The sequence below is a fragment of the Falco naumanni genome, chromosome 5 (assembly GCF_017639655.2).
Source record: "Falco naumanni isolate bFalNau1 chromosome 5, bFalNau1.pat, whole genome shotgun sequence".
NCBI classification, from domain to species: Eukaryota; Metazoa; Chordata; class Aves; order Falconiformes; family Falconidae; genus Falco; species Falco naumanni.
In genome coordinates, this window is record NC_054058.1 from 17,248,795 (window position 1) to 17,266,541 (window position 17,747).

General features: G+C 39.8%; 1 protein-coding gene across 2 annotated transcripts in view; it reads right to left on the reverse strand.

The window, feature by feature from the left end:
* RASSF8 (Ras association domain family member 8) overlaps positions 1–17,747 on the reverse strand; it is an 89,160-nt gene that overhangs the window by 13,372 nt on the left and 58,041 nt on the right. For both annotated transcript variants that reach the window (XM_040595260.1, XM_040595259.1), the window contains 2 exons: positions 9,603–9,759; positions 7,588–7,781 (listed from right to left, as the gene is read on the reverse strand). In XM_040595260.1, the coding sequence (XP_040451194.1) occupies positions 7,588–7,690 (103 nt within the window). In that variant the 5' untranslated portion in view covers positions 7,691–7,781; positions 9,603–9,759. The remainder of the gene's footprint in view (positions 1–7,587; positions 7,782–9,602; positions 9,760–17,747) is intronic.

Below are 17,747 nucleotides of genomic sequence, written 5' to 3' on the forward strand. Positions count from 1 at the left end.
ACCATATAATAATACCATCTGAAAACAATCAAAGTTTTGCATATGTGTTGCACGACAATGCATGACAAGCTATAACAGAAGCAGGTATATATTTGCACACATAGGGCACGCTGCATCTGCACAAAGGGCCAGTGTCAAAGGCTAACAGGTCAAGTTTACAGCTACAGCTATCTAAGCATACGAAGTTATCACCGGTTCTATTAATATAGGAACATCTCCAAACCAATCTTTTATTTTAAAAGTAAGAAAGAAATCAAGAAAGGAAATATATGGACCCCACAACACTGATGTTCTGATAGCCTGCAACTAGCTGTTACTAGTGGTTTGAATCCAGTTCTAATGCCGCTGGTTATCACTTGATCAATGAGACACTGAAGATCTAACTGCAGCCAGTATCCCTGATCAGTCACTGCTCTGCTGTACAGCCACACAGCAAGCTCTGGACCCGAGCGCCCATGTCATGTGTCCAACCACTGTAGTCTTAGTTCAGGATTAAAGTAATTTGGTAATTTAAACACAGGTTCCATTACAACGAACAGTGATTAAACTAATGAAATATAGGAACAAGGTAATTGAACATTTTTTTTCAGACTCTCAAGAGGCAGGCTTTTAAATTACACTCCATGAAGGCAGTAGGACCCATATAACTATTATTCACTTTAAGCTTCTCTACATGCTTTAATAGTTGTACCTGATACAGTAGACAATGAGCAACTATTTCTGCTGCCAAAAGTGAAAATGAAATTCCAAAGGAAAGTAGCAGTATTTCTCATGCAATGCTTTTGGCAGGACTGTAACCTGAGTTCATCAATACTGTTTCTCAGGACAGAAATGATTCGTTCCTTTTCTTCCTCCCTGAAATGTTTTGCACTTTTGGGACAGGTACTGCTTTTTTATTTTTATATGCAGGTAGCATAATACACCATGTAAAAAGGTATCTGTGCCTTATCTTTCCAGTCAGGCTAAAAAAGTATATTTCAAACACCAAGTAAGATCCATCTTTTCATTAAGTGTCTCCCATGCTTCACAGACAGGACCTACAGCAGTGAGTCAGTGCAAGCAGCTGAGTCACTGCCCTGGTCTCACACAGTTTCTGGGAGACTGTGATGAGCAGTCTTAATCATGGGGTACCTGTCCTTCCCAAGGGAAGGGGCTAGGGTGTGCAAGAGCAGGCCTTTGTCACTAGAGGTCATCCAGTCTTGCTCCCAGTTTCTCCTTCTCCAGGACCACCAGGATGTACTTGGTGCCAGGGGAGCTGCCTGGCAGGCATCCTCCTAGCTCCCATTTTTCCCAGGGATCCCATCACCTCTGCTGCTGCACAGCAGCTGTGCCAAAGACCTGCCCTGCAAGGTGTCACTCTGGACACCGGAGTCTCAAAAAAAAAAAAAAAAAAAAAATTGCATGCAAGACACAAGTTTGAAGACACCCAAACTAAAATGAAGTTGTACTAGTCTCACTCTTGAGCTGAATCCGAATGAGCGCCCCAAACTCACAACAGTGCATAGTAAGCATATACATACTGTCACCTGTCTGCGAGCAGCTTTCCATGGAGGTAAAGCCAGGTATGTCAACCCAGACTGCCCAGAGCTCTGGGGCACTGACCAGTGCACCCCCTCCCTGGCATGGATACAGCTTCCTGACCCACTTGGTTTCCGAGAGGCAGCCACCCAGCCCTAGGCTAAAGGATGCTGTCCTCCTTAACACAGCAATATAAAGAAAAAAAATAATGTACATGGGTGACATCTTGAAAGAACTCTTAAAAGTAGAATATGTGGGAGAAAATGGTCTGCCTTACCAAAGGGGCAACAGCATTAACTCCTAATCTTTAACAGCACAGACAGAAAAATAATTGCTGGCAATTTGAATAAATGCAGTACGATTTGAACTCAGTTTCTTTGAAATATGAAGCTGACGTTTCATTTGTTATGTAATACTTATCATCCATATAAATTTTAAAAAAATAAATACCACTCCAGCTACCTGAGAACTCACTAAATACCCAAGAAAGATTTTAAAAGCCTTCAAAATATAGGTTAGAGTTTGAGTTAACTCAGATTTCTTAACTCATGCTATATTTCTCACACACATGTATGCACACACCATAGAAAATGATGAGAAACAGAACAGGAGCCCAGTCCTAGGAAAACATATATACATATAAGCCCACAGAGATATACAGGCTCAAGTCTAATGGCAGGGAAGGTCTGCTTAGCTCACTAGGTACAGCTGTGCTCAATGTCTTTATGAGGACTGAAGTCTTAGCCTGTTACTATTATCCTTCCACTCAAAAAAGGGTATACAAAAGTTTATCAGTCTGACAAAGCAAAGCACTTAAAGTCACTTCATACTTTCAACTGCCTTTTGTCTAAGCACCCCAAGGTACCACGTTTATTTTAGACCCATTTCCTAAATTGGTAGAACAATGCAGAGGAGCAGTTTGGCCAAGGTCAAACAGAAGATGTGGCAAAACAGATCAAGCAGCCCAGGTCTCTGCTGCACATGCTACCGCTACACCAGACGTACCACATCATTAAAGGTGGCATCAAATCATCCCCACCCAACCACCGTGCCTCTCCGGAAGGTTAATGTCACTAGATTTCTAAACAAAAAAGTTTATGCAATCACATCATGGGATCACCACTGCATGCAACTTTCTTGTACTAATTATTACCACCCAATGCTGCTATTGGAAGCAGCAGAGAATGAAATTTGGGGTCAAAAATAACAGCTTTTAAGGGATTCTTAGCAGTACACTACAAGATTGGTTCAATGTCTAAAAACCTTAGTTTGTACACAACAAGAATTGGCCCGTTTTACTACTCCTCTTCAGACTCGGCACTGTGACTCAGTTCAATCTCAGACTGTTTTCTCTCCCCCTCAGTGTCTGACAGCCAGCTCTGGCACTTGCTTTTGCAGAAAGTATTTAGAGGAAGGGATGAACATAAGAAGAGACATCAATGAAGTGGCATGATTTTTCCAGATTCAGCTCTGGCTGAGCCTTACAATGCTGTAACACGTCTGAAACAAAACGAACAAATTAGTGCTTTATTTTCACAAATACACCCCATTTATCTTTGAGGAAAAATACTTAACTGCAATAAAAAAACCCGACAGCTGCATTTGTTTAATTTTAAAAAGAGACAGCTGTACTTCTTGTTTGGTGAAGTGTTGTTCTCATTCTCCTGATATGCTACAGCCAGAAAACCAAAGTCCACAGCACTATTTAAAGCAAGTCTACCATTTTAATTATTTGCCACAGAAAATTATGGGGAGGGCAGACAAAAATGCCCTTTGAGTCAGAAATTTAAGCTTCACATCTCTGGACTGAAGTATTCTCTTTCTAGGAAGCACACATCATCCTGAGTACAGAAGTCACACTCTAGTCTACAGAGGGAAAAGAAATCACAACAAATGCAGTAAAAATCCTCACAGGGGCTGGACCTGGGAGATGACACTTCTGAAGGAACAGGGCAAGTATATTTGTGACTGCGTTATTCATCCCTATTTTCCTTTGGAAGATTTTTATTTTTTAGATTTGAATGAAAAAAACACCCCACAGTAAAAGCCAATTAAAAAAAAAAAGAAAAAAATACTCTGTAGTTAAACTACATTTGCCTGAACTATCAGCTAACACAATTACCTTGCTTTCTTTTAGGATACCATCTGTTTTTCCCCTCAGTATTACAATGGTTTTTTGAGAGATGCCACTACACTCACACACTTGACTATTAAGTCCATATATTACTCTGCCAGAGTATATGCCAGACCTCTGACCAGATTTACCAACTAATTGAAAAATATCAGTAGTTTTTTCTTTTTTACTTGTTTTTCAGTTGCCCAAATTAAGAAGGAGAATCAAAATGCGCAAAGCAATGTTTATATGAAGGCATTCTGGCATGATTTTCACAGAATGCACAGAAAAGCTAGTGTAAGCAGAAAACCAGGCAGAATTTGCTGCCAAACACTTATTTTCAAAATAGACAATGATGGATGTGATAAAATTAGCTCATCTCTCCTGGAAAAAAATTTAAAACAAGACTCATGACTCTCCGTTTTAAGTGTGCGCTGTGGTATATTTCTGCATTTTAGTTAGGGCTTCATTTCTCATGATAAAATGATCGCTTCTCTTATTTGTATTATTAGGCAAAATCTTCCTCTTTGTAATTTGCAAGGACCTTGAGTTAAACAAAATAATAAAGCAGTCCTGGATAAAACTCACAAGAGGTAATATCAAGTGTTCTTACAGATCCCAGTGGGAGGTGATTTTACTTTCTAGAAACTAAGTGGATAGTTTATGTCCAACTTTAACAGAATTCCAGTGACCATTCCTCCAGCTAAGGCATTTCTAACTCCTAAGTTAGAGACACAATCAATTACAGCATCCAAAATTATATCCAATTGATATTATTCTCTCTCACATTCATTAAATTATATACATATATTTTTAAAATAAGCTTTGGTGGGATGATCAAAGGACAAAACTCTCCCTTATTTTTTGTTTTAAAGAATAAGGTTTGAGATTTAATTCAAACCCTTTAACTTCAAGCCAAATAGAAATAAAAAAACCCCTATTTGTACAGAAACTTTGAATAGAATAATTTTCTATTCCACAGTGATCAACAGATGGGCAACAGGGTAAAGAAGATCATAACGAAAGCAGAGGTAACGCAAGTGTTATCCATCAAGAGGACAGCCCCAAAGGAAGAGAGACAAGCAAGCCTGTCTACTGAAAGAGTAATAGTGATAGATACCAATTTGTAAGGAATAGGTCAAGGAGCATTAGCCAGGCGAGTTAAACGACAGAACTCCACTTCCAAAGGATTAGAGTACACTTTGGGTAGGGGACAGAACCTCCTGAAAAGGGGCATAGCCCAGCATGACTTGCTATTTTTGTTTGGATAAAATGGCCCTAGAACATAAGTTCCTGCCTTTGCATTTAAAAGAAAGAGAGAGGAAAAAAACGAAGAGAGAATACTTTCACATCCTGAAGGCAGCTATTACTGAATTTCCATCACATGAGAGGAGAGTTGGAAAGTACATAGATGAAAACCTTTTTGTTGCTCTTATCACAGCAGGAAATCAGGAGGCACAGCCCTGCATTTGATAAAGTGACAGCAAAAGAAGTTTCTTGAAATACAAGAAATTCCATTTAAATGTAAGGAAAAAACATTTTTACTGCAAGGGTGACTGAACACTGGGAAGAGGTGGTCCAGAGAGGTGGTAGAGTCTCCTTACTTGGCCATATTCAAAACCTGACTGCACATGGTCCTGAGCAAGGTGCTCTAGCTGACTCTGCTTTGAGCAGCAGAGTTGGACCAGACGATGTTGTTCAGAGGTGCCCTCCAACCACAGCCCATTCTATAATTTTGATTTTCCTATTTTTGAAATACATCGTAAAGCTTTACTTTTCATATCGCTGGAATAGAGGCAGCTTCAGTTTGTCCATGAGAAGCTTCTTGAACTATGGATGTCTTAATTGAACTGTCTTTGGCTTGTGCATTCTTTAGTGGATATGGCTGTAAAGCAAGTTAATTTGCAGATATTCCAGACACTGCATTTCAACACAAATAATACACTTATTGCAGTTCATATTGCAGGCTCAAAAAAGACTATTGCATTGTCTGTGTGTATGTGCGTGTTCTATTTTTTAAGTCACGGACCTAGCAATAAACTGTAAGGCACGATAAAACAAAAGGAGCATCTCAAACTTTGCAACAGACAGACAAAATAATATTAAGTCCTGCTAAACTATGCAGTCTGGCTCCTTCAGCATTCACAAAGTGGAAAATAAGATCAGAGCCAACCAAGGAGGAAGCCAACTAAGACTGGTTATTTTCCATCACCAAATGTCAGGTGAGAGCTAGAGGGATAAATTTGAATAGATTCCCATTCAAATTCAAGTGACAATTATTTCTGGTAAGCTGGTACCTATAGCCAAATCAAAGGAGCTGACATATGGTTGCTTTTCTGACGAACAGCCTGACAGCAGGGTTGGGAAAGCCCTAGCTGCCAAAGACACACAAGCCTAAGTTATACGGTGTTTAATGTTGTCCTTGCTGCCTCAGTGAGAAACTGGAGCGCATTTACTGTAGATGTTTTCTAGAATGAATATTTGCCTCAGGAAGGAGTTTCCAAAGGATTATCTTAATTTGGCTCTGGTTGTAACTGAAATTTAACTCTGCATGGAATCAGAGCTGCATGCCTCAGATGAACTGGTGACGTGTTACAGAAAAGGAAGTCTGCTGAGTTGACAAAAACTGGGTGCATTTCCAAGGCTGATGGAGTCTTTTCAGAGTTCAGGCTAATAACCAAGGATACAGAAAAAACAGAGAAATTACGCAGGCGAACGAACATTAAATTATTGTTTTGAATTGGGAGTCTGACATTTTTTGTTTTGTGATAGGAAACAGGATGAAAGAGAGATTGAAAGCAAAGAACAGAAGTCTATCACAACCACTTTATTTTTTTAAATACGTAACACTCCTTAATCATTACTAGGAAATAATCATGCTAGCATAATCATGCCTTAAAAAACCCTACAGGCAGAAAATGACATATGAAAGCAAGGAATTCATAAAATCAATTAGCATTAAAAGCTGCAACTAAAATAGTAAAAGCACACTTAACAGTCAACCATCAAATACAAGATTTTAGAGACATACTGACTTTCCACAATTTTTAAATCAAACTTTAAAAGGTATTTGATGCATATAAATGTACACGCTCTAGCATTGTGTTCAATTCTCTTAAGATATAAAAGTGCCAGTCCTCTACTCCATCAGATGAAAGTACAGTCTTGCAAAATTGTTGGAATACTGAAAAATGCAAAAGCTAGCCCTTAAATTATAAATTTCATTTTAGTTAAGACATAAGTTTTAATGCCTAAATTTAAGGAGTGAGTAAAGCCAATTTTAAAATTTTACCGAAGAATAAGATTCAGCACAGGAAGCACTGAAGGGATGAAGTTAATCCTTAAGGCTTACTCAGGATGCTTTCAGTCACCAAGAAAGATCTGACAAGACTGAATGAATGCTCTTTCTTGTAGTGGAGCCTGAACGGTTGTTAGGTTTTTTCCCTAACCTGTTCTGCAAATAGCTAACACCGAACAGACTTTGTTACCCTTTCACCAGTACCAAGTTATGTGGCGTGCAGAAGTAAGAGGAGAACTTGAAGGTTGTTTCCTTGATCTACTCTATTCCCCGTATAGCTAGGGATACTTACTGTGTGTATAATTTCAAGGAATACCATTAGCTTGTGAAAGCCAACCAATTGCTTTGCACTGCTTTTGTATTTCTTTGGTACTGAAAACATTGACAACAACAGTATATTATTATTATTATTATTTAGAGAATACATTTGTACTCAATAAAAGTTTATAGATTTCAACGTGTTTCCTTTTTTTCTTTTTAATCTCTCTCTGACAGGGTAAAAATCAAAGGCTACAAGTTTACACTGCAAGGTTATCCCATTGTGTATTGTACATTCATGGTCTACTGATACTCAGTGAAACCCCACCTTCCCCCAGTTTAGCTTCATAAAAAAAAAGCTTCATCCCAGTTCCCAGACATCCAGCTGACAGCTACTTACCAATAGCCTGAGCAAGGGCTATGACAACTTCCTGGCACGTTGTGACTTCGGTGACCCCACACACAATTCTCTGGACTCCATCCACCCATACTTTGAGCTCCATGGTTCACCAAATCATCCAAGAGCCATGAATGCAAATCAGTCAAGTCATACTTGCAGCGACACCAGAGCTAATGCAGCAGGCTTCTCAGCAGCTGGAAGAGAGGAAAATCCTGGTGTTTATAGTGAGGCATCACCAAGCAAGTTTACCTTAACATCTATTGGGTCGAAGAGGCAACACAGCTTCCTTTAAAAACAACAGGAATCAAACATCCCATGCTTTAGCAACGTCTACCCATTCTGTACACATATCAGAAGTTTCACCACAGTTTGTTTCCTAAAAATACTAAAAATTGTTACAAAAAGAGCACCAAGAGAAATAGCACTGAACAACTCTGGAGTAACTCATAACTGTTTCTAGTAACAGGTGCTCCTCTTCCTTTATATAGTGCCTGGATGTCTCAAGGGACTGGTTATAGATGCTTTCAGTGTTTGTTCCGTAATTTCTAGCAGGTGGTGGTATAGCAAAAGAAGGGGGAAACATTTTTAATTACAGCCATCCATGAGTCCAACCTTGCTCTCATACAGAAGCAGCTGAAGGTTCCTAGACCCAACAAACTTGTATATTTAGATCAATGCTGGGAAACCCAGAAAGGAAGGCAGGCAGACATTGCTTTCTCTTTCTCCAAAAGAAGATGCATCAGGGAAAGTGTTATAGAGCTGGTTTAACCCTTGCCAACACTGTGCTGGTTCTGTAAGGAAACAGACTTTGGCTGATGTGTTATTCTGGGTTTTTCCATAGGGACTGCAATGATACTAAACAAAAAAGCAAGCCGTATCATCTAGTCTAGTAAGTTCTCTGTTTTGAGCATGGTTCTACTGCCTTTGCTGAAATAACACCAAAGTCATACTAGTTCCTGATTTAATTTTAGAAAAGAAAATTCCTTAGGTTTGTAAGTGAAAGAAAATGGTCAGAGGGTTGCTTTTGTCTGAAACAAAGAAATTGCATGAGTCCAAAATTCTCTTTCCGCACTCCAATGCCAGAACAACTTTGAAGCATAGAAATGAAGTTAGAAATCTAGGGAGCTGGATTAGGACTAGCATAATTAGGAGCTAGATTAGCAATCAGCCATTTGCTCTCTGCTGTCTTGTTACCAATAGTCAAGCTGCTCAAGGTTTACGTTATGTTAACTTCTAGATCAATTACTGATCTGAACTCTAGTGGTCCTGCTATGAGCTCAGCTTTTCCAGGGGCTGCTTTTCTTCTGCAGAAACAGATCCACTGGCATCATGGCTCACAAAAGTAAATTTCTAGCTAGAAATGCTGAGATGCTAATTTCAAAAATTTCAAAAGTAAAAGCTCCGAGAGTTGTCATCTTAAAAATGTAAAACCTCCCCCCAAAACTGAAACAAAAACCAAACTACCAATGATTGCTCTAAAACCAAAACGCCACTAAAAATGACCAAAAAAAAAGGCCTAATGAGATAGCTGAGTTATTTAAACACATAGAGGAAAAATAAACCATGATAATATGATAAAAGGAGCACACGTATTCAGGTAATCCAATATGGATAAAGTGATAAAACTAAAGACAATATTTTTGAAGAATTAAGTACCAGGAAAAGGGATAACATGGGAGCAGAGTAAAAGAAATCTGAGAGTTATTTAGGGATCAGTGAAGACAAACTGGGTAGGGTTACACAAGAAATGTGGAATCTGATGATGCTGATGGATTTAACAGAACTGCACATGGAGGCAGAAATGGTGCAGGAAAAACTATGCTAACAGTTCATGTTTACAGTCTAACAAGAGCCACTTTCTCCTGGTGAGGTGCACATCTCCTTCTCAATCAGAAAGATGTACTAGCACAGCCCTCAAGCTAGAGCAAAAAGATGATTTCCCTTTTACAACCAAACACTTTATGCAGCAGCTGACAAATATTGACACGTGATCCAGAAGACACACTGATCTTTACCTGACAAGCTGTGACAGCAGCAGCACACCTCAAAGCCCGTCAGAGCCTGGGGGTGTCACACTCCATCAACAGTGTGAGCTTTCGTGGAGAAGCACTGAGCAAGTCTGCTGTAAAGTCAGTCTAGCACACACACCCCAAAATCCCTGTCCAAACGTATCTGTTCAGAAAACAAAGGAAACACAAATGAGTCCAAAGTATAAGCAAAACCAGATGTCAAATATGCTTGTAAAATTAATCAAAAAAAAGAAAAAGGCGATAGTTTTTAAGAATACCAGTATATACAGAAATGGAGTATTTTGAGGCATGAGTAAGCACCTGAAAACCCAAAGAGGTCAAAGACTTCTAACAAACGTTTTCCCACATAGTTACATACTTCAAAGGAAGCTACTATCCACACAAGTACTAAGTGCACAAATACAGAAACACTTCAGTCCAGTTAACACTGTCTTAATGTACCAATAAACTAAGCAGAAGCCGCCTGTTAGGAGCCTGTAACGTAAGTCAGAACGCCTCCTAACAGGCCACATCAGTGACCTCTGCTGTTTATTCCTGGGCCAGTTGTCTTCACAGATAAACAGACCTCACATTCCAAGCCCAGCCGTGAAGAACTTTATTAATTAACTTACTATGTTGCTGAGAGTTGAACAGTTCAGACTTATGGGCACAAAACAAGCCATCTCCCCATGTGACAACGTGCACATCAGCAAAGCATTCGACAGCTCTAATTGTTTTTCTGTCTCTCAACATCCAAAGTATTATCTCGATTTAGCAAGCCAGCAAGTGCATTTTTTCCCTCCAGTCAGCACACAAAGTACAGTCTTGTGTTCAGTGCAGATCAGTTTTGGTCATCTGTTTTCCTACTGTCCATCTTTTTAAAAAAAAAAACAAAACCACAAACCCAAAAACTACTAAAGAGAGGCATCATTTAATAACAAAATATTTGCTGACACTTCTAATTTTGAAAATAACATTCACTGAAGCAGCAAATGATTTGAACAAAGTGTCTTTGAAACCATCCAAGCTCAGGGGAAATATTCTCATTCATTTCTTACAGGGCAAATAGTTTTAATAGACTAAATAGCGATAGCAAACCAATAAAAGCAGCTTGCGGTACGTGCTGCCATCGGACCCATGTGCAGGCCTGAATTCAAGGACTGTGTGCCCCACAGGCACTAGTGGGATTCTTTCAGGTTCCTGCCACTAACAAGAGAATATACACAGACACCAGAAATGTGCCGAAATCAGTGTCCCATTATAGTTTCTAAGCAATGCTAATCTTCAGTAAGTTTAAAAAAATAAATCTAGGATTTGATTTGGTTTCCAGGAGTGCAGTAGAAGTTTACAGAGAGGTCTGAAAACCAGAAAACCTTTTGGCCAGATGACTATTCCTGCTTCCCACTTGTAACTATATAACACCTTTTTATTAGCATTTAGTTTTCCTTCATACGTACTTGGTTCTTTATTTGCTGACAGTTAACTCATGTACCATCAACAGCTTCTTTGCCTTTCCACCGAGGGCCATTCTGACAGCCCCAAACACATTCCTCACCCTGAAGTTCGTGTCCAGAATGCACATCGCGCTTTTGCAACAGGGAAGGCAAAATAACCCTCACCCCCAATACCGTACACGTTTCTCTCTGAAGCCAATCAAAGGGGTTGGGGGGGGGGGAAGCTCACTTAAGGTTTCACAGTCCTGTAAATTCAAACCCAGTTCATCTCATGCATAACTTTTTACTTTAGCAATGATGGAGACAGGAACACAAAGCTAATGTACTGAGCACAGGCACACAAGCCAAAGCATGCCTCTGATCACAGCTTTCCCCCCGCATCACCCCGCTTTTACCGTGATCAGCTCCATAGGGACAGGTATTTCTGAGTGGAACCCAGCACCTGCAGTCTGACACACACCCCCCTCTCCCACCTGCTTTTTACTCCCCACTAACCTTGCCGAAAGCCTCCACCATTACATCATTCGCCATGCATTAAACAATTTTCCCCTGAAATTTCTTTTTATGCTAACTGGCTGATGATATCTTACTCTTTGAGATATTTGTCAGTTTATAAGTGTAGAAAAATCCAGCATATATATACACACACACTACTATTTGGCTACCTCTTCACAGCTAGTTTACAAACTACAAAAAGGCAACTTCACAGAAGATAGGCAGAACTGCTGAAGCACAAAAGGGCTTTTCTTGTATTTAAGAAAAAGAGATGTTCCAAGCAGATGTTTGCGAGATCTATCTATCCTTGACAGAAGTGTTAAGTCATGAGAGATTGTGAGAGCTAAACTTAAGATGTTGATTTCATCTCATTTCTAATCTTTAGAAAGTTCACACCTCTGAAAGAAGCACGCACCTGACGCCAACTGCAGAATTTTGACCAACCACTTCAGTAGCTTTCTATTCCCCCAACAAATAACCAGCATGCTGTTTAGTATACTTAAAAGTGAGCACATTTTCACTCATAATTAGCTATAACCAAACATCATCTAGAGTTTAGCACTTTCCCTTAACTTCTCATTCTCTGTGCACTACAGCCGAGTTGCGCTCCTTGCCTTTCCCTATTATGACACCAGACAAGGCTCTGGACAAAGAGGCGGCTTGTTCCACCCAGGCTGGAAACTGTTAATAAGAATAGTTAGTTGCAAGCAAGGCTTGATTGAAAAAGAAAAATAAACAAACACACCCCAGGCTCCCTACAAGTACAAATAAGCCTGTTCAGCTGCCCTGAAAGAGCTTATAAACCCTCCAGAAGAGCATGACAGTACCCCTATGAACAGGGGGGCATTTGGCAGATCCTCTCTACCATAAGAATCCCGGTATAAGGCAAAGTAATATTTTCCAGATAAAGATGACTGCAGATACAGATTTGGCTACTGGAAACAAACTAACTAGTATTTAGCAAAATTCCTTCATCAGTCCAAGGGAGGAGGCTAAGTATCCTACCAAATACAGTGCTTCCCATCAATAAATGGGCAAAAACTTTTCACAGCAGGTTCAAGTCAAAATATCAAGTGAAAAACATTCTGCACACAATTTTATTAGAAAGGAACAGGTTGTTTTGAAATTAGTGTACAACTATTTGAAAAGAAAGCGTTTCTACTGAGGTAGCATCCGATTTTTTCAGCGGGACTAAGCGATCTCCTCTTGCAGAGTGTTACTCTTCTGCCGGTCCCAAAGATCACTCTGAGATAATAAGCACTGCTTAAAACAAACCAACCCCAGGTCCCACAACCACGAAGATTATAGTGTTGAGAACGAGCTTGAGAGAGAGAGTTTAAGCACCAAGGAATTTTCCTCACATGAGACTGGCCAAAAGATGGTCAGGCCAAAATCCAGATGCCACAAGCGGTATCCAAGACACATGCAAACTCCGTGTACATACACACTACCTGTGAGAGGAGAGGACAGCACCACATGCAAGTTTATGCAAACTCTGCACTAAAAGAGGTTGTTTCTAGCAACAATGGCTGCTAGACATCTTGCCTCGCCTCTGGATAGCCTAGAATTCTCCAGAAGTCCCACAGTTACAGTTTCTCAGACAAATTACTAGTTGACTTGCACCCAAGAACCCTCAGCTGTCTAGTCCAGGAACTGTGGCTTGCTTTGCAGTTTCTCCTTGCACAACACAGCTAACAATATGGTGGGGAGAGAAACGAGATAAAGAATTATTGTTTTGAAGCAGGGGATGCTACAACAGATATCTTCACTAGTTAGAGGACATACCCCACCTCTCCTTGAGCTACAATTTTTACAGCACAGAAAAGTCAAATTAGAAGTCTCTCTTCTCTTTGTATTGGCAAGAACTGGTCAGAAAGAACTATTAACTTCTCTTTTGGGGGTGGGAGAGTGATAAGAGGAGGTAAAGAATTCATCCACTCCGTCATGTCTTTTGAAGAAATTTTATTAATGGCTACTATCAGACAAGTTATTAGTTGAAATAATAATTCTACCTTGAAAGCTGTATTTTTATCATCAGTATTTTAAGTCTCAGTCTGATCGCTGACTTCAGGAAGTGAGTTTGTCTTTAGGGCATCTTCTTCCCTCACAATGTTTTAATCTCAACCCTTGCATCTCTGGATTTTTTGTTGCCTGCTGTTCTAAGCCATCTTCGTCCAGTATGTAGTACGTTTCCTTTTCAGACACATAGAAACAAGTGACTGCCATCTCAAAGGCCTCAGCACAACCTGTCTCTTCCCCTCCTTCCCCCTTTTTATTTCTTTTCTAATCAACAAAAGAGATGAAGGCTGTATCCAAGTCTTGCTGTCCCTGGTGACCTTTAATGAGCAAGCTGAAGGCCACAGCAGTATATAAAGATCATCCCCAAATCCATTAACAGGGCACGAGGGCTCTTTCTCCATTACCACCAATTCGATTGACTAAGCTGGCTCATGATTACAAGTAACAAACTGGAAAAACCTGGAGATACCATTTAGCAATAATTGAGCTGCAGCACAAAACAGAGTTCACCAACTTGGGAGCTGCAGTACTGGAGATAAGGTAGCTAGAAATCTTCATCATCATCGGTTGTGTCTAAAATTCACTTGCCTTTACAGAAAACTAAGTTCAGCCTGCTGTCACAAATACATACTGATGGCTGGAGTGCTAATGCTTTCAAAACCCATCATAGTCTCTCACACCTTGTATCTTGACTCACAGTTTTGAAGCCACAAGGCTTAACACAACTGTGTTCTGTAACATTTTCAAATCACCACAAAATGTCTGAAAGGAAACAGATGAGCAGGTGAGCTAATGAAACAGCTGGGTTATTAATTTTTTTAATTTGTTCACTCTTAAGAAGAAAACCTTGCATTTTTAAGAGCAAGTTTCACTCTCACGCTTGAATTAATTCAACAGCAACAACTCGGAAATTAATACTCTCCTTTCCCTAAGATTAGACATAAAAAGCATCTGAACTCCACATGGGCTGGAGGAACAAAAACCCAAGGGCATTTTGGAGATGGTGATAGCTCTCAAGTCTGAGTCCCAAGGATCTTTGCTTCTATAACTACATTTTAGTCAGACAGTTTCAAAGCAGAAGTTTAAAACTTAAAAGTATTATATTTAAGCTGTGTAACAGCAAATCAAAATACTGAATGTACCACTTCCTTTCAGCTCTTGAGGTAGGATTTATTTTGATAAGAGTCGAATCTAATTCAAGCAGGCTTAATTACTAAGTTCCAACATTGACTCTGCTTCAGAATTAGGGCTAAAGTATCATCTGCAGGTGGTTTTACACGAAGCACTCTCTTCCCTCACTCTGTATTACAGCTACTAACAAAAGCATCAATAGGAAAGAAACATCCCAATCCTACTAAAGAGGCCAGACTGAATGAACCCATCCTAGAAAGCCTCGCCATCCACCACCATTCTAAGAAGGGTTGTATAATTTTTAGCAACATGGCAGAGGTTAAGACTGTTAGCAGCTGGGACATATTTTATTCTGTGGCAGATTAATATCTTTTTCCAGATATGTCAGCAAAGGAGATGGCACTGCATATAAATACTGTGACAAACAGCTCAAAAAAGAAGTCATATGCATTAAATAAACATCTCATGAGTCACCATCATCTCAAGTCAACAGGCGTATGTTTACTACACTGTAATGTCTTCCAGAGCCCTTTATGTATTTGTTCTTCATTAGTACCAAACATACAAAGCGTTTGAGAAAACTGCAGCCACAGCTTTATTAATAGCAGCATTAAGTGGAAGTCACATTTATACATCTCTAACATGGTCTAAATACGCTGTGGGAGTGAAAGAAAACAAAGAACAGAGGAATAAGCAAGCTATTTCATTGTAGGAAAAATATTTGTATGAAGCTACAATACACACAGCTTACTTCAAAGTTGCCTTCCACCTCTAGATGCCCCAGCTTCAAAGGGGAGAGACTAAGTCATCCTCTCAGCTGGTTTCAAGGAAGACACAGCCCCATCCGTTCAACATGTCCCTCTCCCCATATGGTTCCTCTGCAAACACTTAGGGCCAGCTGAGGGACGGGCTGAAGGCATTCGTGTGCAACTGCCAGTATTTACACTACCGGCAATGAGGTCATCTGCTCCGTTCTGGCAACAACTGGCTTAAACTTTTGGTTTTGTAGGGCCAAAACTGTGCTTTACGCTTCAGTCAGCCCACATGCAACATTTGCTGAGCTTTGTCATCTGACCACAGACACACTGAGTCACAGCTGTCAGAGTGAGGTGTTCCTTGGACTCCAAATGTGAACTGAGGAGAAATTTCATAAAGCTCAGAAAAGCATACAAAAACCTTATTATACTTCTCATATTTCAAGATACAGACCAAAAACACAACACCCTCTTCCTCTATATTTTTGGGAATGTTGGATGCAAATGAGCCCATTTCTCCACCTGCATGCTTGCACCGAAGGATGCACCAAATAACATACATCTTACAGATGTAAAGATGTATCTATTTACTTAAATATCTATTTAAATTTCAATTAGCTGAAGTTTTAAAAGTCAAGCAAGTATATGGTTTAAAGCCACAGTACAACATGACTACTGAAAAGAAATCTCACTGGAATTAAATGCAATTCATAAAACAGAAATAAGGTGAGGCACTTTCAACTTCACTTTAAAAAAAATCATAATCTCAAAGCTTTATTCAGAGAGCAGCTACATTATTCACGACATTTCTTTGATAATTCTTAAAGTTACTCTCCCAGCAATCTGGAACACATTTTTACAGTTAAGGCAAATAAGAGAAACAAGTGGGGGTACCCATCCCTTTTTGAAATTTACACTCGACTATGCTTACTTCCATATTTCCCCAAGCACAAAAGAACTTTTTCACTGTTTCTATTCCCATTTATAGGACTCAGCTGGATCACTTGTTTCCCCTCTCCAGACAATAGTGAGTTTGGGTAATTTTACTTATTAGAGCAAAATCTGAGGTAACCATAATACACAGCAATAGCTTATGGACTAAAGTAACTGCATGACTTAATTCCCATAGTCCTGCTTTGTGCTGTGGTGGTGCTACAGTTAACTCCAAGCTAAGTCTACACTGCTTGGCCAGCTGGCCACACTGCCTCAAAATTGATGTGGAACTGCAACACCACTTCAGGAGGTGAGTATACTTAGGTATATCTACCTTATTCAGCTAATAATTTTAGCAAAACTGTGAAGAACTTCACACTTTCCAAGTCACTAGTTTTGACTAAAACTCACTGGAAGGAGCAAGTGTAGAGGTGAGTATCATTACTGCAAACACAACTGTCCTTGGGAAGCAGTCTTGCAAAGATCACTTACAAAGAGAATTAAAGAATTCATAGAATGACCCAGCAAAGAGCTCTTCAGGAAAAACAGGATTCTATGCCAAAAGTTGACAGCAATTAAACAAAAGTCAGTCTGCAAGACCAATGGAAAAATGGGTGTTAGGTCAAATTCAATATAGCAAGAAAAAGAAAAGTGTTTTCATTTTCCTGTTTCTACCTTCTATCTCTGTTGCAACAATTTTTAGGGCAGCACCACTTTCTCCACTTACCAATTTCCCCCATATTTTCAGACACTGTGTCAATTCTGTCCAGAGATACAGCCTTTCATTACTGGCCATGCAGTTACAGGCTTTCATCCCAACTCTTAATGACTACATCTTCCTCCTCACTGCACCCTGAGTAATCCCATCTTGTCCATTTGCCCAGAATGATGATGTCAGGACAGTTTTCTGGAGTCAGCAGGCTTGCCAAAAGCAGAGAGTGCAAAGCAGCCTTCCCCTTTTCTCTAGTACATTATATGGGTTCTACTTATTTTTCATTCAGGAAGCCCTTCCACACTCATCTCTGCCCTTCTTACTTCTCAGGCATTTTTTCCCAAATTAACTGTACCACTTTATGGTCCATTTGTGAAAGTCACCCCAGACATGCACACAGAAGAGAAACTCCAAATTAAATTACTAGTTAAATCTCATTACCCTCCTTCAAATTCTCCCTTAACCTACTTCCACACAGTGCCTATGAAAACACAATGGATCAACAGCTGGCACGTTGTGATCCTACTGCTCTTCATGCTAACTGATCTTAATCTACTCCTCTCCACATGGCCTACCCACACTGGGCAGCACGTACCTTCTTTTTGAGGCTGTATTGCCTTTTAGAGAGGCCAAGACAAACAACGATCTGCTT